Source organism: Oryctolagus cuniculus, chromosome 5 (genome assembly GCF_964237555.1).
Source record: "Oryctolagus cuniculus chromosome 5, mOryCun1.1, whole genome shotgun sequence".
Lineage (NCBI taxonomy): Eukaryota > Metazoa > Chordata > Mammalia > Lagomorpha > Leporidae > Oryctolagus > Oryctolagus cuniculus.
The window spans coordinates 167,112,405-167,136,934 of NC_091436.1; the positions used below are offsets into that span (position 1 = coordinate 167,112,405).

Sequence of the window (24,530 nt, forward strand, 5' to 3'; positions counted from 1 at the left end):
AGCACTGGCCCCACGTGTCATCTTGCAATCCAGTTTTGTCATGAGCTCCCCGAAGCCCCTTGCACACGTGCACCACTCCCGCAGCCCAGGAGTGTGCTTCTCAAGGACCCAGAGGCCGTTCCTTTCGTGGAATCACCAGGAAGGACAGGGCCTCTGCCCCCAGGTCACCTTGGGGAGGAAGGATGCTGGCTTGGGTAACTACACAGCCGCCCCGCATGTTTACTGCGTCCAACCCTGTGGGGGCTTTTATTTCCCCGATTCTGCTTGCTGTGCAGTTCCCCTGCCCCCACCCTCATCCTTCCTTTGAAACCTCCACTGGGCCAGGCGTTGTGGCACAGGGGGTTAAGCTGTTGTTTGCAATGCTGGCATCCTATATAAGTACCGGTTGGAGTCAGCGCTCCACTTCTGACCCTCCTGTTAATGCACATGGGAATGCGGTGAAAGATGGCCCAAGGGCTTGGGCCCCTGCCACCCACATCAGAAACCCAGATGGAGTTCCAGGCTCTTGGCTTTGGCCTGGCTTAACCCCAGCAAATGGGCCATTTGGGGAGTGAACCAACAGATGGAGGATTTCTCTGTGTGTGTATCTCTTTCTCTGTCACTCTGACTTTCAAATAAATAAATCACTTTTAAAACCCCATTGCCTCTGCAGAAATCAAAGTCAAGTTCATGTTACATTGGACCCGCTTCCCTGTTGTACTAACATGCTTGTATGATTGATTAAAATCTGTCCTTACCACTTTGCCTGGCATCTTATTTTGTTATCTTTGACACAACTCCTCCCAATATTGATCTACAAGAGGGGAACCACTGTGACAGCTAATTTTACATGTCAGCTTGACCAGGCCATGGGTCCCAGGTATTTAGGCCCCAGAGACTGGGAATGCCTGCAGCTCTAGATAGGTGAGAGATGAGGACCCCAGAGATGAGTATTTTTAATGACAAAGTTTTTGTATCTTTTGAATTTCCACTTCTGTATTTATAGCCTTCATAGTGTTAACAGTGTCAGGTGCATTACCACACACAATGTGAAAGATAAATGAGGGATGGACACTCAAAAATGCACACTGTGGCGTAGTAGGCTGGGCCTCTGCCTGCGGCACCGCCATCCCATACGGCTGCTGCTCTTCCGATCCAGCTCTCTGCTTATGGCCTGGGAAAGCAGTGGGGGTGATGATCCAAGTGCTTGGCACCCTGCACCTGCATGGGACAGCCGGAAGAAGCTCCTGGCACCTGGATTCAGATCGGATCAGCTCCAGTCATTGGGGCCATTTGGGGAGTGAACCAGCAGATAAAAGTCCTTTCTCTCTGTCTCTCCCTCTGTCTGTAACTCTACCTCTCAAATAAATAAATAAAATCTTTGTAAAAATTTTAAATGCAATCATTGGAGGCAAACTGCTGAGAACCTCTAACCTCTGGTATTGATTTTAGTCAGCTTTGTAAAGCCACAGCGCTGAACTACTCTTGCATGCACACACTGACCACCGAAACCGCCCACTCTGACCCACAAAGACAGCCAGCAGGGACGATGCCTTCCGCTGCTGACCTCAAGAGAGAGGGAAGGTGGTGTGCACAGGTAGTGACAGCAGTGGCAGCAGCTGCAGGATCCCTGACAGGAGTGTAATCAGGTGGGGAACCCGGGGACGCTGGAATAGCATGGGTGCCATGGAAACAATGAATTGAGCTGTGTGCAGAAAGGAACTGATGGGTTACACAGCCAGGACTTGGGACTCAAACCAGCCAGCCTGGAATTCCAAATTTAATAGGAACTGCTTCCAGAAGTCATGTGTACTCAGAAAGACTGAGGGCATTGCGAGAAGGCTTACCTGTACCCTAAAGGGACAGGGGTGCCCGGTCACTAGGTTATCACATGTGTTCCACGCACGGCTGGAGGTACAGAGGGAGACATCACAAAGAGAGGTTGGACTTCCTCCCTCCGGAGGTGAGGCGTAGGGCACGGTGGCCCCGGGGTGTGCAGCGCCGTCAATCGGCCACAGCTGGGTGGGGGCCTGTGGTTCCTGGACACAAAGCAGTGGCTGCTGGGCAGTGGCCTGCTCCAGCCAGCTGCCTTGAGTCAACCTGCAAGAACCCTGGTTATTTTCCACAGGGTTGGGTGGAGGTGCAGTTACTTCGGGGGGGGGGGGGGGGTGCAGTGTGCCGGCCTGCAGCACAAAGAACCGGGTTTCCTGAAACAGAGAGTGGGAATGCAGGGACAAGGACGCAAAGAATGGAGCCAAGACAAGTCCGGATCAAGGCTCGTTTATTCAACAAATCCAGTAGTATTTAAACGTGACCAGTTGTTTACAAGAAGGAGCACAAAAGATTTACATATCAAAAAGGCTTTTAAGGTTACACAGAGTTCCCGATAAGGTTCTTAATTATTGATTACAAGGGTACAATAAAACACTTAGGTGATAAATGCAGGTTTCAGGTGTGACTGATTATCTGTATCATCTCTCGTGAGAGGTTTAGCAGTGAGATAAGGTTCTTCCCGTCTCTTCCAGGAATCTCCTTAGTCTAATTGTCTGTGCCGGGAAGTCTCCATCCATATGTTTAAGTGTAAACAAAGGGAGCCACTGCCTGTGGCTGCCCACATCACAGGAGTTCAGGGCCATGAGGGTGTGGGCAGTGAGAGGTCCCAGGGCTGGGTGGGCACTGAGAGGAAAGACAAGGAAGCCTGATGGCTGGGGGTGTGGGTCGCCCAAATGGGACTGGGGAGAGAGCGGCAGAGTTGCTCTGTGAAAATGTTCCAGTGTCTGCCTGGCCATCAGAGTGAGCTGGAAGGCCTTGCAGGCACACAGGTGTGGAGTGTGTGCGGGTGTGTGTCATGATGGGGGTGCTAGAGCGTGTCATGTTACCACTTAAACACTGCAACAGAATGCAGGTGAGAGGCGACTGTGAGGGCTCAAGGGAAGTTCCTGTAAGGTGAAGATTGATGGGGTGTGTTCCTTTGTTCAGACAGGACAGTCTGTCTCTTTCTCCTTCTATCTCCCTCTCTCTCTCACACACACACACACAGACCAGCAGAGTGTGTGTTTAAATAGGCTTCATGAAATAAATGGTGGCTGCTAGACTTACAACAGTATTATTACATGAAATTACAAGCAGCAATCACTTGATTTAGTAATGAAGCCTCTTGAGGGACAGCTTTTCCTTCTGCGTTCCAGGTGCATGTGGCCGAATCCTGCTGCCCCTCACCTGGAAGCTGCCCCACGGAGCTGAACCCAAGTCAATGCCTCAACCAAAGTGCCCGCTTGTGGCGTGGGCCTCGTAGTTGGTGTCTGTGCCAGGGGCCCTCTGCATCTTTCAGCAACCCCAGTGGAAAGCAGGGTGTCTTTCAACCAATGCACAGGACGGCACCTCAACAAAGAAGTACCTGGTCCTGCGTCAGCCCATTCTTTGTCACTTTAACTAAAATAATTGAGAGGAGCTGCATAGGAAAGAAAAGATGTGTTTCGACTTATAGTTGGGGTTACAGGATCAGGCAACCCCACAGCCTGTCGGAGGGAGGCTGGTCACTGGCAGGTGTGGGAGCAGGAATCAGAGAGAGAGAGAGAGAGAGAGAGAGCACCTTGGCTGAACTTGAACTGAAACAATGAATCCTCTCATGAGAACCATCCTCTGAGCACCCCCCCAACCCTACCCCCCGCTGCCGCCATGACTTAAACACCCCCCGGCAGATGCTGTCATTAGATCAAGTCTCTACCTGTCATCCATTACATTGTCAAGTCCTACCAGCCAACCATTAAGACCTCATGGTTTGGCCGGCGCCGCAGCTCACTAGGCTAATCCTCTGCCTTGCGACGCCGGCACACCGGGTTCTAGTCCCGGTCGGGGTGCCGGATTCTGTCCCTGTTGCCCCTGTTCCAGGCCAGCTCTCTGCTGTGGCCAGGGAGTGCAGTGGAGGATGGCCTAAGTGCTTGGGCCTTGCACCCCATGGGAGACCAGGAAAAGCACCTGGCTCCTGCCATCGGATCAGCGCGGTGCGCTGGCCACAGCATGCCAGCTACGGCGGCCATTGGAGGGTGAACCAACGGCAAAGGAAGACCTTTCTCTCTGTCTCTCTCTCTCTCACTGTCCATTCTGCCTGTCAAAAAAAAAATCATGGTTTTCATGGGTTTTGGGGAGACAAATGCTACACAGCCCATAATAGGCCCCAAAGGTCAACAATACTGAGGTTGGGAAATCTCGTGTTAGACAATAACATCAAACCCCTTTTCCTATGGGAAAGTGAGGAAGAGAGGGAGGGAGAGACTGATTCACGTGCTGAAGGCCTGGTCTGCAGTGTGGTGGCGCTGAGAGGTGGTAGAACCCAGGAGAGGACAGTGGGTGGCCTCTGAAGACATTAATGCAGGTCTCTTAGGACCTGTTGGGTTCTTACAAGAGTGGGTTTTGTAAAGCAAGGTCCCGCCACGCACTTGGATCCTCCTGCACATCTCCCTTTCTGGTCTCTGCTGAAGGGCCGGAGTAGCTGTTTCGAAAAAGTGCCTCCATTTGGAGAGGCAGGCTGACTTACTGGAAAAGCAGCCTCACTCTGGGGAAACTGAAAGTTACAATGGAACAGCACAGCTTGCTAGGGTCACCATATAAGGAAACCCCCTGGGACTGACCCAACCAGGAACAGCCTCGTTGGATCAGGAAGTACCAGAGATGACCCCAGCCCACTGTTAGCCCACACCCCTCAGTGACATAACCCAGCTTTAAAAGAGGCTCCCAAGCACGGCTCGAGGCCTTCCTCTGCCCTCCGCTGCGCGGTTGAGTAGACGGGGTCCCTGCTGCAGCTTGTACTTCCGAAATAAACCCTGCTCTTGCATTTCGGTGTGTTCAAGTCTCTGGCGGCATTTGGGGATCCAGCGATCTGGGCACATCTGCCACGTTGGGATACGCCTGGGGCTCTTGCCAGGACACTGGCACCATGTTTCCGGGAGCCTCCGGTCATCAGAATCATGAGCCAAATAAATCTCTGTGTTGTATAAAGTGCCTAGCATTTGGATACTTCAGCAACAGGAAATGAGTTCATCCAAGGGCCACACTCCGAGTCTTGCTCTCGGTGGCTCCTCAGTGAGTCCTGGCAGACATTCCTGGGGCTGCTCCTTGAGTAGGATACAGAAGAATCCATAAACACACAATGACGGCATCGGTGAGAGCTCTCCTTGTTGTAAACATTCATTTCCAAAGGAAGGGAAGCTGGAGTGGCGGGGTGTGGCCTCACACTGTTGTCCCTGTGACCTAGGAACTGGACGTCTCTGTGTGAGTGTCTGCCAGGTCATCAGACCAGCACTGCAATCCAGTGCCTTCTCTGGGGCTTATCTGATCATGAAGTAGACATTTTTGAAAATTATTTAAACTGGGGCTGGTGCCATGGTGCAATAGGTTAATCCTCTGCCTGCGGTGCTGGCATCCCATATGGACACCAGTTCTAGTCCTGGCTGCCCCTCTTCCCATCCAGCTCTCTGTTGTGGCCTGGGAAAGCAGTAGAGGATGACCCAAGTCCTTGGGCCCCTGCACCCAGAGACCAGGAAGAAGCACCTGGCTCCTGGCTTTGGCCATTGCAGCCATTTGGGGAGTGAACCAACTGATGGGAGACCTTTCTGTCTCTCTCTCTCTCTCTCTCTCACTGTCTGTAACTCTACCTTCCAAATAAGTAAATAAAATCTTTAAAAAAAAAAGAAAATTATTTAAACTGAGTATTAAGATATCAGATTCCACCCCTCTGGACAGTGCTGGAAAAATCCAGAGAGATGTTTCCTTTTGGGGGCCTTCTTTATCTTCTATCTGGGAGGGACCTTATAAACCAACCAGATAGGAAAGTATTTTTAAGATATACTGTTGATTTCTTAAAGTAATAAGATGGGAAAGATTTTGAGTAGGAAATATAAATAACTGATTTTAAGATCTCTAGATTGTTAATCTATTTCTGAATGGTTTCGTGCCCTCTGTAAATCTTCTAGTGGGGGAAGAAGACAAAATAAAAACTATAATTTTTTTTTATTTGACAGCCAGAGTTAGACAGTGAGAGAGAGAGACAGAGGGAAAGGTCTTCCTTCCGTTGGTTCACCCTCCAAATGGCTGCTACAGCCGGTGCGCTGTGCTGATCTGAAACCAGGAGCCAGGTGCTTCCTCCTGGTCTCCCATGTGGGTGCAGGGCCCAAGCACCTGGGCCATCCTCCACTGCACTCCCGGGCCACACCAGAGAGCTGGACTGGAAGAGGAGCAACCGGGACAGAACTTGCGCCCCAACCAGGACTAGAACCCGGGGTACCGGCGCCGCAGGTGGAGGATTAGGCTAGTGAGCCACAGCACCGGCCATTATAACTTTTTTATTGTTGTTGATGGTTCTGGTTTCTCACACTTCAGCAAATCTGTCTTCTGTCACTGGAACTTGTCATTTGGATTGAGTTCATCTTGTGCTGGTCCCATCCTCACAGAAAACTTCTTGCAATGCCAGGGACAATGATGCCTCTTTGCTGCTCCAAAACTCACAGGCATGCAATTCTGAACACAAGAAAAAGTGCTACCAGATGTTAAAGCTCAATCTTAACACTTTTCTACACTGCCTTTGGATGCCACCACGTCAGAGATCAACAGCAAGGACTTGGTTTCTATTGGTCCAGACTTGAGGCAAGCTTTAACGACGGGTGACCCTATGTAGCTGGTCAAGGTCTCCTCTTCCAGGAAAACAGAGCCACAAAACCAGCTTTATAACTGGGAAATTTTCCAGAGTAAAAATATAACCCCTTTTGGCCTATAATATCTTTCTCAACTAAAGGCCTGAAAATTATTAGTTGATTCTCCTTTTAGCCTGGAGAAATAATGTTTAATTATAAAGTCCAGAGGCTGGTGCTGTGGTAAAGCACATAAAGCCACCACCTGCAGTGCCAGCCTCCCATATGGGCGCTGGTTCGAGTCCTGGCTGCTCCACTTCCGATCCAGCTCTCTGCTCTGGCCTTCAAGCTGGTTGAAGTAGCATAGCGGCGCCAATATCAGCTCTACCCTATAAAGTTAGTGTTGCCCTGATTAGCTACACCCCCTCTGCCTGCCCTTTAAAAGGTGTGCTTGCTCGTTAATGCAGCGGACATGTTCACCGAAGCTTGTCTCGGGTGCTTCTTGCTGAAGGACGACGCCGCCCCACCAGGCCGACAGTGTGCGGGCCTCTCGGGTGAGCCTGCAGAGGTCCCACCGCCAGCCTCTGGAGTTTCCTCTGAATGTCTGGAGCTGACGGGCTGGTGAAGGGCTCCCTTCAGGGGTGATGGGGTCTATGTTAGGACCCCTTTAAGGCCTCCAGCAGTCAAGCAGTCATCCCTGGAATAAGACCGTATTCTCTTCTTCATGTTGCGTTACCTCCCTGGATAAGGAAGGTATGGGTTTCAGAATACGTATTTCTTCATTCCAGCCACTAGAGAAGTTCTCCTTGATCTTGGCACTTCAAATCTCGATGACCTTGCCCAGCTATGGAACTTCCCGGGGTTGCCACATCAGACTGCTTGGGCTGCTGGACTGGCAAGGAGTCAGCATGGGCTTGGGATTCAGCCCAGATCCACTGCTTTCCTTCAAGGGTACAAGTGGACAGGACAATGTGTAGATCATTCTGGGTCAAATTGAAGGTCAGTGAGGGCCTAAAATCCCTCAGCAAATTTGGCGAGGTCTTCTGAGAACCTCCCCAGCTTTTGTTGGCAATGATTTAAGTCAGTCGTGGGAACAGGAACAGGTACTCTAACTGTCACACGTCTGCATCAGCTCCCCATCTCAGAGGACATCACGTACTTGTACATGGATAGTGTGTGATTCCAGGTGGGCTGTCCGGTTTAGAGGGAGACATACCATAGCAGGATTTGTGTTCTGAGGCTTTTTAACAGAAAGTAGTCTTTTATTATGCTGGCATAAGGCCCAAGTGGAATTTCTTATCCAAAATCCTGAGCCCCAAACAAAGAGGGGTATTTCCTTATATAGGGTTTTAGCCCCTTTGTCTCCCTACATGCATACATCTGACTGGATATTCTAATGGTACGTGGCAGCCACAGGAATTCATAATAATACTGAGCATGTCTATGCAGTTACCGGTGAGTTTTTTCACACACATACTGAGCCATGAGCTGTCCCCCAAGATAAACACTATTGCTCTGTACTAACGAGCAGAACCTGAATGGTTACATAGAAGCAGATACGGACAGCAACCATATTTCATTCCCAGGAGAGATACCCTCCCCCCCCCCTTTTTTTTTGACAGGCAGAGTTAGAGAGAGAGAGAGAGAGAGAGAGAGACAGAGAGAGGTCTTCCTTCTGTTGGTTCATTCCCCAAATGGCCACTATGGCCAGCGCGCTGCGCCAATCTGAAGCCAGGAGCCAGGTGCTTCCTCCTGGTTTATAAACCTTCTCTAATGTGTGCAAATATAAGCTTATATTTTATACAAATTGTTCATATATCTCCATGGCCTACTTCCACCTCTACTTACTCTAAACCTTTACTATAAACCTTCGTCAAGATAATTGTCGGGGCCGGTGCTGTGGCCAGTGCTGTGGCGTAGTGGGTAAAGCCGCCACCTGCACTGCCTGCATCCCATGTGGGTACCGATTTGAGTCCCAGCTGCTCCACTTCTGATCCATCTCTCTGCTAGGGCCTGGGAAAGCAGTAGAAGATGGCCCAAGTCCTTGGGCCCCTGCACCCACGTGGGAGACCCGGAAGAAGCTCCTGGCTCCTGGCTTTGGATGGGCTCAGCTCTGGCCATTGCTGCCAGTTGGGGAGTAAACCAGTGAGTGGATGGAAGACCTCTCCCTCTCTCTCCCTCCCTTCTTCCCTCCCTCCCCCCCCACCGCCTCTCCTTCTCTCTGTGTGTAACTCTGACTTTCAAATAAATAAATGAACCTTTAAAAAAAAGATAATTGTCTATCAATTTTGAGGTGCATAATATTCCATTGGATGACTGTCCATGCTTTCAATAAATCTACTTGTAGATGATAACTTAAAATTTTTAATTACTTACAGTATGTCCTACTCTTATGAATATCCTAAACATGTTCTCACAGTCTTAACATTTTTGAGGAAATATTCCGAAAAATAGTACTGTTGAGATAAACGCTGGGCACTTCAAGTTGCCATCAATGTTCATGTACAAGTCTTCGCATGGACATAGACTTTCATTTCTCTTGAGTAGATACATAGTGGAATGGTTGGGTCATATGGAAGATATACATTTAACATATTACTTATTAATCCATTTTCATCTTATTTGAAAGGCAGAGAGACACGGAGATCTCATTCTCAAAGGCCCTAACAGCCAGGGCTAAGCCAGGCCAAGCTGGGAGCAAGAAGCTCCATCCAGACTTCCCATATGAGCGGCAGAAATCCAACTACTTGAGCCATCTATGCTGCCTCCCAGGGTCTGCATTAGCAGGAAGCAGGGCTTGGCCTCAAACCCAGGTACCCCCTAGGGATGCGGGTGTCCCATGTGGCTCTTCAATGGCTAAGCCAAATGTCCACTGCTCCAGTACGTTTCAATATCTTTAATTTATCTCAGAATCTGTATTAGATGAAATACCCGAAAGAGGCTAACTTTATAAAGAAAGGAAATGTAGGGGCCGGCACTGTGGCATAGCAGATAAAGCCGCTGCCTGCAGTGCAGGCATCCCATATGGGCGCCAGTTCGAGTCCCAGCTGCTCAACTTCCAATCCAGCTCTCTGCTAATGGCCTGGGAAAGCAGTGGAAGATGGCCCAAGTCCTTGGGGCCCTGTACCCATGTGGGAGACCTGGAAGAAGCTCCTGGCTCCTGGCTTTGGATTGGTCCAGCTCCAACCGTTGCAGCTATTTGGGGAGTGAACCAGCAGAAGGAAGACCCTCCCCTCTTTGTAACTTGGCCTTTCAAATAAGTAAATAAATAAGTAAATCTTTTTTTTTTTTTTGTATTGTTTTGTTTGTGTGTGTGTGTTTTTTTTTTTTTTTTTTTTTTTTTGACAGGCAGAGTGGACAGTGAGAGAGAGAGACAGAGAGAAAGGTCTTCCTTTGCCGTTGGTTCACCCTCCAATGGCCGCCGCGGCTGGCGCACTGCGCTGATCCAAAGCCAGGTACCAGGTGCTTCTCCTGGTCTCCCATGGGGTGCAGGGCCCAAGCACTTGGGCCATCCTCCCCTGCACTCCAGGGCCACAGCAGAGAGCTGGCCTGGAAGAGGAGCAACCGGGACAGAATCCGGTACCCCGACCAGGACTCGGACTAGAACCCGGGGTGCCGGCGCCACAGGCAGAGGATTAGCCTAGTGAGCTGCAGCACCGGCTGGCTCAGGCTTCTAGAACAACTCAAGTCCCTGGCTTGCCTCACTCCAATTCAGGCCCTAATTCCACTTGAGTTGACATCAGTGGAGGGCCAAGGCTTCTGGGAAAAGCTCTGCCTTTCGGGGAAACAGTCGCTTGGTCTCCTCCCTCCCTCTGGACACCACCCCGCCAGCATTCCACGCTCCCAGCTGTTTGTGGCAGGAGGACGGAGCTGGCACCTTGGATTTCCAATGACGTCATGGATTGTCCCTGCCTCTGAGCTCCCTGATGGGGGACGCAACAGCAGGGGACTTCAAACTTTCGTGGAAAAAAACGAAATAAAAGACGTTTATTTGGGACACAAAAACGAAATTTGGAATCCATGCGTAGGTTTTTTTCATGGTAGGCATTTTCCATGAATTTTTGGAAGGTCCCCTGCATATAAAATTTCAAAAAAATTTTGTACCAAAAACCCCCTTACCTGTTAATTCCATTTCCTATGAACTTTTCGAAGTTCCCGGTAAAGGTCCCCAGCCAGTCTGATGATGTCTGTTGCCTTGTGGGCCTGCGGCCAGCCTGGCCACCTACGGCTGGGCCAGCGGCGCCGCCTGCGAGTCAGGACACCCGCCCGCTGTCCGGACCCAGGACACGTCCTGATGGGAGGTGGGACCATGACAGAAGCGGTCTTCCCATGGAATTCCCTTAAGGGAACGGGTGGAAGATGCACCACACTCCTCACCCTAGATTCGGAGCCTGCCACGCCCCTGGACCGAGGAAGGCCAGGGTCAGGGTCTCCTCCCTGCCCCCGATCCTCGGGGCCGCCCCGCCGCCCAGCCCCGAAGTCCCCGCCGGCGCCACGACGCCCTAGCTTTTCCGATGCCGCTTTGGAGTCACCCTGGCGCCAAGGACGCCGAGTGTCCGGCCGGGGCGCAGCGGCGAGGCCAGGCTGGGCCCGGTCCGCTCAGGCCAGGCGCGCGCAGGCGAGGAGGAGACCCGGGCGCCGAGCGAGCGCCAGCACCGGAGACGCCCGCGCCCGCAGTGACCCCAGACACCCGGGCGCCGCCCCCTCGCAGCTCCGCCCGCCCACCGCGGGGTCAGCAGAGTTCCGTGGGGCTGGGGCGGTTGGGGTATAAAGGCTGCGTGCGCCGGCAGGGGTAGGCGTCCGGGCGCGGAGGGAGCCAGGCAGGAGGCTGCAGGTGAGCACCGGCCGAGGCAGGGGGAGCCAGCTCTCGACGAGGAGACCCTGGAGGCGGGCAGTGGCGCTGTTTACAGAAATCGCCTCTGGCCATCCCAGCCGGTCGGTGGCGCAGCTGGGCTGTCTGCTGCGCAGTCCCCCGTGGGCCGCGGACCCCGCCCCTCTGCAGGGTCCTCTCCCAGGGGCCTCTCCAGGTGTCCCTCGCAGCCCCTACGGCTGCGTCCTCTCTCTCTGCGCGCCTCTCCCCTCCGTTCTGCTTTACCTCTGCCCGCTAAAAGTCACTCCCGGTCCACCTCAATCCTCCCAGAATTTACCCCAAATTGATGAGGCCCTTCCTGTTCCCCAGAGCCAGCTTCCAGGGCCTCAGAATCAGTGGTGCCAGCGGCGGCCTCTGCCTGCGAGCGCGTCGGGTCTCCTGGGCTAGCTCCAAGGACACAAGGAATCAAGGTAAGGGCTGAGCAGGGACGCGCCGGCCCGCAGGACGGCTTGCAAAGAAGCCTGTAGGGTCAGGGGCCTTCGTGGGATCCACAGGTTGCAAAGGTTCAGGGGTGGCTTTGAAAGGTCTTCAGGGTGGCCAGAGGGAGAGGCTGGAGTAGGGGAAGGGGTTGGGTGAAGGGAAGGCCACTTACATGAAACAAGATTAGAGAGATTTTGTTTGTTTAAAGATTTATGTATTTATTTGGAAGGCAGAGTTACAGAGGGAGAGACACACACACACAGAGATTGTCCATCTGCTGGTTCACTCTACAAATATCCAGGAGCTCCATCTGGGTCTCTCACGTGGGTGACAACTTGGGCCATCCTCGGTTGCCTTCCTAGGCACATTAGCAGGGAGCTGGAGTGGAAGTGGAGCAGCCGGGACTCAAACCAGCGCCCCCATATGGGATGCTGGGTTTGCAGGCAGCAGCAGTAACCCACTGCCCCACAACCCTGGCCCCAAGCTTAGAGCTCATTTGAAGGCCATGGGTGTGGCCTTGATTTGGAGTGGGGGTGTGGGGGGGTCAAAGGATCAAGATGCAGCCTTTCTCTCAGGATGTTGCATAGTTTGTGTGTGTGTGTGTGTGTGCGCGCTGGGTAGCTCTCCTTGACTGTTTGGGGCCAGTGCCCTAGCTGACTGGACTTATGTTTTAGTGAGCACAGGCCCACTGGAGTGGGGGTTCCCAGGCAGGGGGTGAGGGGCTCTCAGGAGGAGCCTGGGTGGCCTAGACCAGGCACAGGGTTAGAAGTAGGTAGGGTGGAGGGAGTTGGGGGCAGAGGGCAGGCCTTGGCAGTGGGTGTTGGGGGAGGAGGGAGAGCTAGGAGGAAGAAGTCAGGGGTTCTCCCAGCTGGTGACTCAGGCTGGCATTCCCAAGGACCCCGGGGGCTGGGGGAGGGTGACAGGACTGTCCTGAGGCCAGAGCTGCCCCTGCATGTCCACTTTTGCTTTCCTGTTCTGGCTGGTTTTACTTCCTCTCCTTTCACAGTTTTCTCAGCTCCCTCCTTGCCTTGTGTTTCTACAGGGATCAGGGCTCCCCTGTCTCATGCACAGCCCACTCTCAGGGCTTTGGCTGTGACTCTGAGTAAAGCTCCCAAATCCATGTTTCCAAATGAGCAAGAAGACTGAAAGCAAAATGATGCAGGAGCCAGACACAGTACGGGTGACACCAGAGCTCACTGCTCCCAGCTCTGTCCTCTGTGTCTGTCTGTCTGTTTGATCAAGTAAGTCAGGCCTGGGCATCCTCCTGAGGCTCTCAAGCTGGTTGATGAATTACCTTGGAATCCGGATTTACTGCTCGGATGAGGAACAACCTGGAGTAGATTTCTCCCAGGCCTCAAAGTCCCTGAGCATCAAGACGAAAACCAAGAAGCCATTGCTGTGGGGCAGCTGTCTGCAGTGCAGGCATCCCGTGTGGGCTGGTTTGAGTCCCAGCTGCCCCACTCTGACCCAGCTCCCTGCTGATGTGCCTGGGGAGGCAGCAGAAGATGGCCCAAGTGCTTGGGCCCCTGCACCCATGTGGGAGACCAGAGGAAGCTCCTGGCTCCTGGCTCTGGCTTGGTCCAGCCCTGGCAGTTGTGGCCATTTTGGGAGTGAACCAGCAGATGGAAGACCTTTCTCTCTCTCTCTCTGTAATTTTGACTCTCAAATAAATAAATAAATCTTTTTTAAAGAAAAGATGGAAACCAAAAGTAGCCCTCCAGGTCTGAGTGCGCCCAGGGCTGTGTAGACACAGTGCTTTCTCCCTCTTCTTTGCATCTAGACCCTGCAGCATGGACGCTCTCTCGGAAGCCAGTGGCACCTTTGCCATCCGCCTCTTAAAGGGATTATGTCAAGACAACCCTTCGAACAATGTGTTTTATTCTCCCGTGAGCATCTCCTCCGCCCTGGCCATGGTCCTCTTGGGGGCAAAGGGCAACACCGCGGCCCAGGTGGCCCAGGTAAGCTGGCCCACTGTGGCCCTCGGTGGGGGCCAGGCTGTGGCTGCTTCGCTCTGTCTCCAGCTTCCTACTCGTGCCCGGGAAGGAAGGCAGGCCGGGGGCCTGCACTGTTTTCAGAGGGGTGAGTCTCCCAGGGAGGTGCCGAGGGGAAGGAGAGACACGCACCTCCTCCACTGAGGTTTTCTTTGTGTGGGGACAGTGTTGCCCCGGGTAGTGACCTGGAGAACGCTGTCAAGTTTTTGTCCTGCATTGTCTTTGTATTTAGAAAGTGATACCGCAACTATGTGAAGCCTAAGCTGCCGACGTGGCTCTCAGTTTGGGGGCAAAGACTTTGCAGCTATAACTGCTCGTTGGCAGGGAGGCTGATGCCTGTCGCACGGCCTCTGTGTCCCAGCCTGTGTCCCTCGCTCAGGCCATACATGAACAGAAACATGCACAAGGCCTGTGCTTAATGACACGCCAGACCAGACGGTGAAGGCTCATTCCTGCTGTTCCACAGATGTTCCGTGGCCATCTGGAAGGGGTTAGAGAACCAGTCCCTGTCCCTGGGTTGACGGGGTGTGCAGGAGTCCTAGAAGAATCCGACGACATGTGTGTCATGTCTGAGCACCTGCCTCGTGGGAGGGTGGCTGCTTGTTTCAGAATGACTTTCTCTTCCCTTGATGAGCCTTTACTGCAAGCTTACTCATTATGATCATTTCCGTCTCATCACCAGGGAGTGAGGTTTGAAGACTCTTTAGAGCCTAGTGTTGCATTTTTTAAAAAATATTAGTCTCTTGAGGGTACAATCTTTTTTTTTTTTTTTTTTTTTTTTTTTTTTTTTTTTTTTTTTTTTTACAGGCAGAGTGGACAGTGAGAGAGAGAGAGAGACAGAGAAAGGTCTTCCTTTTGCTTTTGGTTCACCCTCCAATGGCCGCCACAGCTGGCGCGCTGCGGCCGGCGCACCGCGCTGATCCAAAGCCAGGAGCCAGGTGCTTATCCTGGTTTCCCATGGGGTGCAGGGCCCAAGCACTTGGGCCATCCTCCACTGCCCTCCCGGGCCACAGCAGAGAGCTGGCCTGGAAGAGGGGCAACCGGGACAGAATCCGGCGCCCCGACCGGGACTAGAACCTGGTATGCCGGCGCCGCTAGGCGGAGGATTAGCCTAGTGAGCCGCGGCGCCGGCTGAGGGTACAATCTTAATAACTATGTTTTAGTCTTACTAATCACATTACACATTTCAGAGCCTTCCTTCCTTTTGGAGATATGTATTGTGGTTGTATTTCTGCCCATTTTTCTTTGCATTTTTAGTGCCTTTAACTATGTCTTTTTTGGGATATGTTTTATAGGCAAGTTTTCCTCTGTGGAAGGTGTGCTCTTTGTGGGGTGTGGAACTTAGGAGCCCCTTCTCTGGGCCTCTCTTGCCCTTGTTCTCTCCACTCCTCCCCCACTCCCAAGAGTGTCACTCCTCCAGCATGCAATAAATGGTCCATTAAAATAAAAACAGCCTCCTCTCAAGGGATACTTTTATGGAGCATAACAAACCCAAGAGCAAGGAGGTCATTTTTAATGATTTTTCTCTACAGGTGCTTTCTTTGACCACAGAGAAGGATGTGCACCAGGGCTTCCAGTCACTTCTCACCGACCTGAACAGGCCGGGCATGCAGTACCTGCTTAGAACAGCCAACAGGCTCTTTGGAGAGAAGACTTGTGAATTCCTCTCTGTAAGTCCAATCAGTAGAACTGTAACACAGTTGTATTCAAAATACCTGGTCACGTAGAGCCTGGGAGAAACACCTTAGAGAACTTGGGAAACGTCTAGTGAACTTTTTTTTCTTTTTTAAGGATGCCAGTTTCACAATTGCACCTTGCCTTCTTTAAAATGTGACTGTAAAATTGCTATATTCATCTCTGCTAGTTGGAGACTCAGTCCTTACCTAGTTGCAAACTCTGATATTTTCACACATGCTAGACTAGGATGGGACCACTTTTAGGAGATGCATATGCTCTTTTTAACTAAAAAGTGAATGTGAGATCAGAATTTTTGGCAGCTTGCTGGCATCTCGTTCAGCCAGGCAGCCTCACTGGATGCTTTTCTCTCCAAAGACGTTTAAGGAAGCCTGCGTTCAGTTCTACCACGCTGAGCTGGAGCAGCTTTGTTTTGCCAGAGCTGCAGAGAAATCCAGGAACCATATAAACACCTGGGTCTCCAAGAAGACAGAAGGTCAGAAGGATGTGTTGCTGCGCGCTGCTCCCACCCGCCCTCCTTCCTCTCCTCCCCCTCTTCCTCTCCTCCCCCTCTTCCTCTCCTCCCCCTCTTCCTCCTGGGATTTCACCGCTGTTTCCGGTGGTTAACCTTGTGTTATTAGTTGAGCTCCAGCGGATTCATAAAGGTTCCTAGCACATGTTCAGGTTTCCAACAGAATTTTGTGTATTCTCCTAGGACCAGAATGCCTGCTGCAGACATCAAAAGGAAACTCTTAGGTTGGACTTCCAGCTTAGTAACTTCTAATAAAACATCCTTTCACTAGCCTGTGATGTGCACCAGTCAGTGACCCCACCATGTCTGTGAGGGAGATTGAGCCATGCACTTGGGCTGCTGCTTCCAGGTTCCCTGAGGCCTTCATCGCCACTGTCTTCACAAGTTACAATGACTTCTGCTTCCTTTGTGCCTTCCATTCACGCTCCTATAATTAGACTTGAGAAGCCTAGAGTTGATTGGCCAACTCCAGGCCCTCTCTCAGGGCTGATCATTTCCAAAGACTGAAAAGAGCTCCACTTGGGGTTCTTTTTGATTTCGGAGAGTGTCCTAACCATAGGAAGTAACTGTGGCCCCTCTAGCCCGACTTCCATGTCCTGTTCTCTGACCTGCTATAGTGTTCCTGCTTTGTCCCAGCCTGCTTTTTGCTGGAGGACTTAGAAGTCCCTTGGCATCCTCAACCTGGTGGATTTCCAGAGGTGTCGGTAACAAAGAATACCACTCACAGGTGTTGTTTCTCAATTCTGTAAGTAATAATCCAGTCTCAGCACATTCGGAAAACTAATGTTCAAGCTATTTTGTTGATATTCATCTTATTTGAAAGGTAGACAAAAAGAGAGAGAGGGAAGAGAAAGAGATCATTCATCTGGTTTACTCCCCAAATGCGGTCGGTCAGCAGCCAAGACTGGGCCCGGCTAAAACCTAGAACTCAATCCAGGTCTCTCCCATGGGTGGCAGGGGCACAAGTACTCGAGCCATCACCTGCTTCCCCCAGGGTGGGCTAGCAGGAATCTAGAATGGGAAGCAGAGCTTGGATTAAAAGCCAGACCCTCCCCTATGAGACGCAGGAATCCATGTGCTTTACCCAATGGCCATTTGAAACATCCCTAGACGCAGAATGCTTGGTTCTTGATGAATACTTTAGGATCTGCCAGTATCTCAGGCTCAGTCCTACCTAGCTGCAAACTCTCGTAGTTTATCCATCATACATCTGTAAAAGACAGCTATATGTGGTGTCTGCTTTTCCCAACAGGTAAAATTAATGAGCTGTTGCCGGCAAACTCCATTAATGCCCAGACCAAGCTGGTTCTCGTCAGTGCCATCTACTTCAAAGGAAGGTGGGACAGCAAGTTTTATAAACGCTGCACAAAGGAAATGCCTTTTAAGATCAACGAGGTAGGGAGAAGCTTGACAAAAGAAATCATGCTAGTTTGATGAAGAAATTAATGGAAAAGCTTGACTTTGTAAGAGCATAGATGACTGGGTTAAAAATAATAGAAACAGTATATTTCTCAATGGATTTATAGATTCAGGAGAAGAAAGTTAAAGAAATAAAAATATTTGCTGCCTCTAATTGTGCACATTTTATTACTGCTCTGCTGTCTCAGAGTTTTCATACCTCTCTTGAGAGCACCTAATCCTGAAAACTGAAGGTTTTCCTTAAAAATCGTTCCCTTAGAATATGAGATTTGGGACAATTGGGTTAAAATGAATGAAAATATATGTGGGTATATATAGATGATCCTCCACTTAAAATGGTTTGACTTATGGCCGGCGCCGCGGCTCACTAGGCTAATCCTCCGCCTTGCGGCGCCGGCACACCGGGTTCTAGTCCCGGTCGGGGCGCCGGATTCTGTCCCGGTTGCCCCTCTTCCAGGCCAGCTCTCTGCTGTGGGCAGGGAGTGCAGTGGAGGATGGCCCAAGTGCTTGGGCCCTGCATCCCATGGGAGACCAGGAGAAGCACCTGGCTCCTGGCTCCTGCCATCGGATCAGCGCGGTGCGCCGGCCGCAGCGCGCTGGCCGCAGCGGCCATTGGAGGGTGAACCAACGGCAAAGGAAGACCTTTCTCTCTGTCTCTCTCTCTCACTGTCCACTCTGCCTGTAAAAAAAAAAAATGGTTTGACTTAATGATTTTTGGATTTTATGATAGATTTAGAAGGCTTGTCTCCCTTGTCAATGAAGAAGCCTCTGTATTTTTGTTGCCAGACTGCTTTCTGGGATGGTATATCTGTTTATACTCCAATAACACTGTTGGGAAACTGTTTCATCCTCCTTTATTAAGTTTTTTTCTAATTTAATAGAAAAATTCTCTACCTAATTTCATGTGATCATATTGTTTGCTTAGATAAATTGGCTGAGCATACTTTAAATGAGGAAATCTGACTTCCTCTGGAAATGCCAGGTACCACATTTTAAAAAACATTATTTATGTACTTATTTGAGACGCACAGAGTTCCCATCATTGGTTCACTCCTCATGTACCTCCAACAGCTGGAGCTGGACCAGGCCAAAACTGAGAGCCAGGAACTCTCAGGTTATTGAGTAATAACCCAGTCACTTGAGCCATCACCACAGTGTCCTAGGGTTTGCATTTGCAGGAAGCTGGAGTCAGGAGCCAGACCAGGTATTGAATGCAGGTATTCAGAGATGGGATATGGTGTCTTAACCACTAGGCTCAACACCTTTCCCCGAAGGAACTGATTTTGTTTTGGTGAACAGAGTGTCTTTGCACGGTTACCCGCTTTCCTTTGATGACTTACGGTGAAAAGACAGAGCTGCTTGACATTCTGTGGGTGCTAGCTAGAGCACAGCTAAAGGTTACTTCCAAATGAAAGTAAAAGAAAAGGTTATTGTGGTACAAAAGAATTTTGAAAATCCATTTACTTTTATCGTAAGTCACATTTCCCATGAAATTTTTGAAGACCCCTTGCTTACATGGGTTTCAAATATTTTTTTTTTTTTCCGCAACAAAATGAACATCTTTTAATCTGATTGTCCATGAACTTTTCAAAGTTCCCTCTGGTGCTGAAAAACTCCTGGCATCCGCTACAGTTCACTGGAAACTCTTCCTTGCCTCTTTCAGTAACGTGTTTTAAAATTCCACACTCATCTGTTCGTTTCCACCAGAAGGAGCAAAGGCCGGTGCAGATGATGTATCAGGAGTCCAAGTTTAAAATGTCCTACGTGAGCGAGGTGCAGGCGCAGGTGCTGGAGCTGCCCTACGAGCAGGAGGAGCTGAGCATGATCATTCTGCTCCCAGACAGCGGCGTGGATCTCAGCACGGTGAGCTGCGAGGGCTTGAGGGTCTTCCCGCTCCGAATCCCACTGGAAAATCCAGTGACACCCTCCATGTGTGTCATCCTTTGTGTTCCTTCTTACTAGGACAACACTCTAGCATTGCTTTCACATTTGCATTTACTTTTCAAGTCAGTGGCAAAGCACAGTTTGCAGGCACTTAGTTTTGGGATTTCTCTCTTCTCTGGATGGCCCTGCCAAGTGACTCAACACATCTTGGTCTCAGTTTTCTCAGAGCTAGAATGGGACTGATGATAAGGTCTACTTGATAGGGTTATTTAAGAGAAAGAAATGGTGATAACTCAAGGAAAAAGGCTTAGTACATTGACAAATGTCAAACCACTATATATGTGAGCCATTATTACCATAATCATTGTTTTTAGTATCATGTTTTTAAAAAATCTAAGAACCAGGGGTCGGCGCTGTGGCTTGGTGGGTTAAGCTGCTGTCTGCAGTGCTGGCATCCTATAGGTTCGAGTCCCAGCTGCTTCACTTCCAATCCAGTACCCTGCTAATGGCCTGAGAAAGCAGCAGAGGATGGCCCCAGTGCTAGGGCGCCTGTACCCACATGGGAGATCCGGAAGAAGCTCCTGGCTCCTTGCTTCAGCCTGACCCAGCCCCAGTCATTGTGACCATTTGGGGAGTGAGCCAGTGGATGGAAGAACTCTCTCTCTCTGTTTCTCCTCTCTCCTCTCTCTCTCTCTCTCTCTCTCTGTAACTTTGACTTCCAAACAAATGAATTTTTTTAAAAAAATCTAAGAATCAGAAATGGGGAAAGAAAAAATGTTACATTTTTGTTCCAGCAAGGCAGGGGGGAGAGGATGGCGGTGGCCAGGAAGGAATGGAGTTCATTGCTCAGAGAAGGGAGCAGAGACAGCCCAACCTGGTGCCGCCCCCTGCTTGCTCATGTCAGGACTGGTGCCTAGGTCGAGTCAACCCTCACCCGAATGGCCAGCAATGGGAGCTCTTGACCCGAGGGGTCTGTCCACCTCCTGTGACTCCAGAAATCACGCGTAATACCAATGCAGGGCAGATTTCCCTTCTGGGTGACTTGTACTGAGAGCCCGTTCTTTCTTACCAGCAATGGTTGTCCTCAAAACTAAGCATTGTTGAAAACAGAACATCGTCCATCTGGTCATGTATACTTGTCAGAGTAAAAGGTATCTCGGAAGCTGTTGGGTAGAGAGAAGACAGCCCAGTCTTCCTGCCTCCGGGCTGCTTGGTAAGGAAGTCGTGTATGGAATAGCACAAGGGGTACACGACAAGTCAGAGAGCTCACAAGCTTCCTGGCAGATGAAAGAGCTCCTGTGCCATGTGACTAATCAACACACATCAGCAAGCGGAAGGGGACTGCCTGCCTATGGGAGTGCGTGCACTTGGAGATACCCACTGACGTCTGAATCCTTAAGTCTAATTTGGATCTTTCAGGTGGAGAAGAATCTCACTTTTGAGAAATTCACAGCCTGGACCAAGCCAGAATGTATGAAGAGTACCGAAGTTGAAGTTTTCCTGCCGAGGTTTAAACTGCAAGAGAATTATGACATGGAATCGGTGTTTCAGCAGTTGGGAATGGTCGATGTCTTCCAACAGGGCAAGTCCGACTTGTCAGCCATGTCAGCTGAAAGAGACCTGTGTCTGTCCAAGTTTGTACACAGGAGTTTTGTGGAGGTGAATGAAGAAGGCACAGAGGCCGCCGCGGCAACTTCAGCCATGGTGGTTCTCGAATGCTGCGTGGAATCTGGACCCGTGTTCCGTGCTGACCACCCCTTCCTTTTTTTCATCAGGCATAACAGAACCAAAAGCCTCCTGTTCTGTGGCAGGTTCTCTTCTCCATAGGAGTGCACTTCTGTGCCCGCGAGAATGTTCCTCTTTCTGTGTCTGCATGGTCCCCTCTGCGTCTCCACGTGCAGAGACGTAGGCAGATTCCTCATTCTTCTGAACCATTTCTTGGTGCTGCATAGTCAGCTCTCCCCATACTGGCCGCTCACTTACCACTACTAAAGCAATATCCTACGGCAACAGGCCATAGGGTTTCCTGTATGTAGGATGTAGTTCAAATTCCATAGAATGGTATGCAAAGTTTTCCTAGAGGTCTCCAAATACATTCCCCACTCATTGCATGTGCAATTCATTCTCATCACATTGTACTTTCTTGGCATCTCAAATCTGTCAACAAACTTCCCGTAATCTGACTGTCTCAATGGCAGTAGATGTTGCTAGATATCATTGCTACTATTTATAGTTTCCTGTTGCATTGACTTTTAAAAATTTTCTTTGATGCATTTTTTTTTTACATTCACCAGTCACCCAGTATGTGCCAAACATTGCATTAAGTGCTGGGAGTTGAAAACACCTTGTTGTCCTTTGAAACCTGTGCCCAATTTATGTAGCTTTTATGACAGCCAGAGTTGATTATTTGATGCCTTTAAACTTATCACGTGATCCTCTTGTAAAGATATCCCCTTTCTTCATGTTGTAGTATCTCCCCACTTCCAATTTTAACAGTAAAAATTCTATTGAATGCATCGATTTCATTTCAAAGGCCATGCAGAATTTTTCCTTTTGTCCATAGCCAGCTGTACATCTTTCACCTTTCACTGCACACTGAGGGCACTGCTCTCATGATAATCATTTTATTAATCTCCCTGGGTAATGCTTAAATTCAACTACACTTTAAGCTCATTGAGGATTGACATTCATCTTACACATCAATGTGGCACTTATAGTGCAATCATAAGTAATTTGATTATATATGAGTGCTATAACTTTAATTTATGTCATATAGCCAACTTGATTGTGGATTTTTGTGAATTTTTTTAGTGAGGTAACATTCATATAACATAAAATTAACCATTGTAAAGGACACAGTTCAGTTCTCCCTCCCTGCCCCCCAGTCTTCCTAATGCCAAAAGGAAACTCTGTATCCATTAAACAATCACTCCTCAGTTCTCCCCCCTTCAGCCTCTTGTAACCAGCAATCTGTTTTCTCTATGCATTAACCTATAATGGAAATTTCATATAAATTGAAGTATATAATATATGACCTCTTGTGTCTGGTTTCTTTCATTTAATGTAATATTTTCAATGCTCATTCATGCTATAATATGTATCAGTCCTTACTCCTATATCTATACACTGTATAGATATAATATAGCACAATTTATCCACTCATCCATTGGTAGGTATTTGTATTGTTTCCCCCTTCTAGTTATTTGTGGCTAGTGCTGCTATGAACACACATATACATGTTTTGTTTGAATACCTGTTTCCCATTCTTCGGGTGTACCCCTACATATGGAATTGCTGAGTCAGACGGAAGTCCTTTGTACAGTGACTAAACTGTAACATTCCCACCAGCAGTGGGTTTGCCTTCCAGTTTCTCTACACATCAGCAACACTTGTTATTTTCTTTTTTCAAATTCTTGTCATCTGGGTGGGTATGAGGTGATACCTCATTGTGTTTTTGATCTGCTTGTCTCAGCAAAAAGAAATTTGAGAATCTTTTCGTGTGCTTGTTGGCCATTTCCATATCTTTGGAGAAATCTCAAGCTTTTTGCCCATTTGAAAAAAAAAAATTGGGCTGTCAGGGCTGGCACTGTGGTGTAGTAGGTTAAGCCTCTGCCTGTGGGGCCGGTATCCCACGTGGGTGCTGGTTCGTGTCCCAGTTGCTCTTCTGATCCAGGTGTCTACTAATGGAAGCTCCTGGCTTCAGATCAGCCCAGCTCTGGCTGTTGTGGCCATTTGGGGAGTGAACCAGGGGATGTAAGACCTCTCTCTGTCTCTCCCTCTCTCTGTAATTCTGCCTCTCAAATAAGTAATTAACTCTTTAAAAAATATGTACTATGGACAATAAATCCCTATCAGAGATTTTTTTTGTTAATATTTTCCACTGTTGTCTTTTCACTTTATTGATACTAGTCATCACAAAAGCTTTCCATTTCAGTGAAATCCAGTTCTCTTTTTGCCTTTGTTGCTCATACCTTTAATGTCTTGGCTAAGAACACAATGCCAAACCCAATGTCATGAATAAACTTCTATGTTTCTTCTAAGACTTCACGGTTTTGGCTCTCATATTTATATTTTTGACCATTTTTAAATTTTGTAAATGATATGAGGTGGAATCCAGCTTAATTTCTTTGCATGTGGTTATCTGCTTGTCCTAGCACCTGTAGTTGTTTTTGAGTTGGAAAAAAAATAGTAGTGACAAGAAACAAAAGGGAAAGATTCTATCTAAACAAGTAGTAGACACCAGTTAATAAGGAATCAACGCTGGGATATATAAAGAACTCCTACAAATCAAACAGAATAAGGTAGTGAACTGATGATCAGAGAAATAGAAGCGCCATGAGATAGTGTTCCACATCCATCAGATGGGTGTCAAGTTAGGACGATGGACAGCACCCAGTGTCAGCCAAGAAGTAGGGAAACAGGAGGCCTCATGGGAACGTGATCTGATCCAAGCAAACCAGGAAATGATCTGGCGGTGACGAGAGTGGGTGTTTGTGCTGGGCTCCAGCAGACTCCCTTCTGGGTGTACACTTCTCCTGGTGCATTGCACAGGTCTGTGAAAGGACAGGGACTAGGACCCTCAGCCTCACCTGCAGCAGTAAGAGCTGGACCTTGATGTCCATCTCAGATGAAACAGATCAGGAAAATGTAATGCACACTTTGGAGCACTGTGTAGGAGTCAGAAAGTACAAACGGGCTGTGCATCCTGGCTCATGGGCAGAAGAGGCAAGAGACTGACAGGGAGAGGTATACAGTCCCTCTTTCATCGAAGCTATAAACATCTACCACATGGTGCATTAAACAAGGATGCACACCTATTGCACTTCGATTGCTGGTGAGAGCTTTGTCATGTGTTCGAATTCTCCCTCCTATGAATTGTACTTTTCTGTTTGGGTGTCAGTTTTCTTGACTGTAACATAACTCTATTAAAGGCAGTATTACAGAAGAAATAACACCAGAGACAAAGGAAAGCAGACCTCGACACTAACCTTCAAAAGTGGCTGTTCCCAGTTATCTGGGGAAGCAGCTGTGCGCGCTTATCTTGTCTGGCAAGGGAAGATGTCCTTAGTTCTGCTTCTGTAACTCCAATCATAAATCTGTCCTACAAACCTGCCCCAGTGTCTCTTATAAGCGTA

At 49.3% G+C, this 24,530-nt stretch overlaps 1 protein-coding gene and 1 long non-coding RNA gene across 3 annotated transcripts in view; one reads left to right on the forward strand and one right to left on the reverse strand.

The window, feature by feature from the left end:
* SERPINB9 (serpin family B member 9) overlaps nucleotides 1-22,432 on the forward strand; it is a 220,342-nt gene extending 197,910 nt beyond the window's left edge. The window contains exons 1-8 of one of the 2 annotated variants that reach the window (XM_002720957.5): nucleotides 11,280-11,439; nucleotides 11,785-11,885; nucleotides 13,676-13,853; nucleotides 15,419-15,556; nucleotides 15,939-16,056; nucleotides 17,345-17,487; nucleotides 19,219-19,374; nucleotides 20,815-22,432. In XM_002720957.5, coding sequence (XP_002721003.2) covers nucleotides 13,686-13,853; nucleotides 15,419-15,556; nucleotides 15,939-16,056; nucleotides 17,345-17,487; nucleotides 19,219-19,374; nucleotides 20,815-21,222 — 1,131 coding nt within the window. In that variant the 5' untranslated portion in view covers nucleotides 11,280-11,439; nucleotides 11,785-11,885; nucleotides 13,676-13,685 and the 3' untranslated portion in view covers nucleotides 21,223-22,432. Of the gene's footprint in view, nucleotides 1-11,279; nucleotides 11,440-11,781; nucleotides 11,886-13,675; nucleotides 13,854-15,418; nucleotides 15,557-15,938; nucleotides 16,057-17,344; nucleotides 17,488-19,218; nucleotides 19,375-20,814 lie in introns of those variants that run through there. The other variant, XM_070074483.1, reaches the window with a different exon arrangement.
* Nucleotides 2,244-10,861, reverse strand: LOC103352280 (uncharacterized). Its single transcript, XR_007923328.2, has 2 exons — nucleotides 10,725-10,861; nucleotides 2,244-7,548 (listed from the first exon to the last, which is right to left on the reverse strand). It is a non-coding gene; the product is annotated as an uncharacterized lncRNA (long non-coding RNA).
* Nucleotides 22,433-24,530: the final 2,098 nt, after the last annotated feature.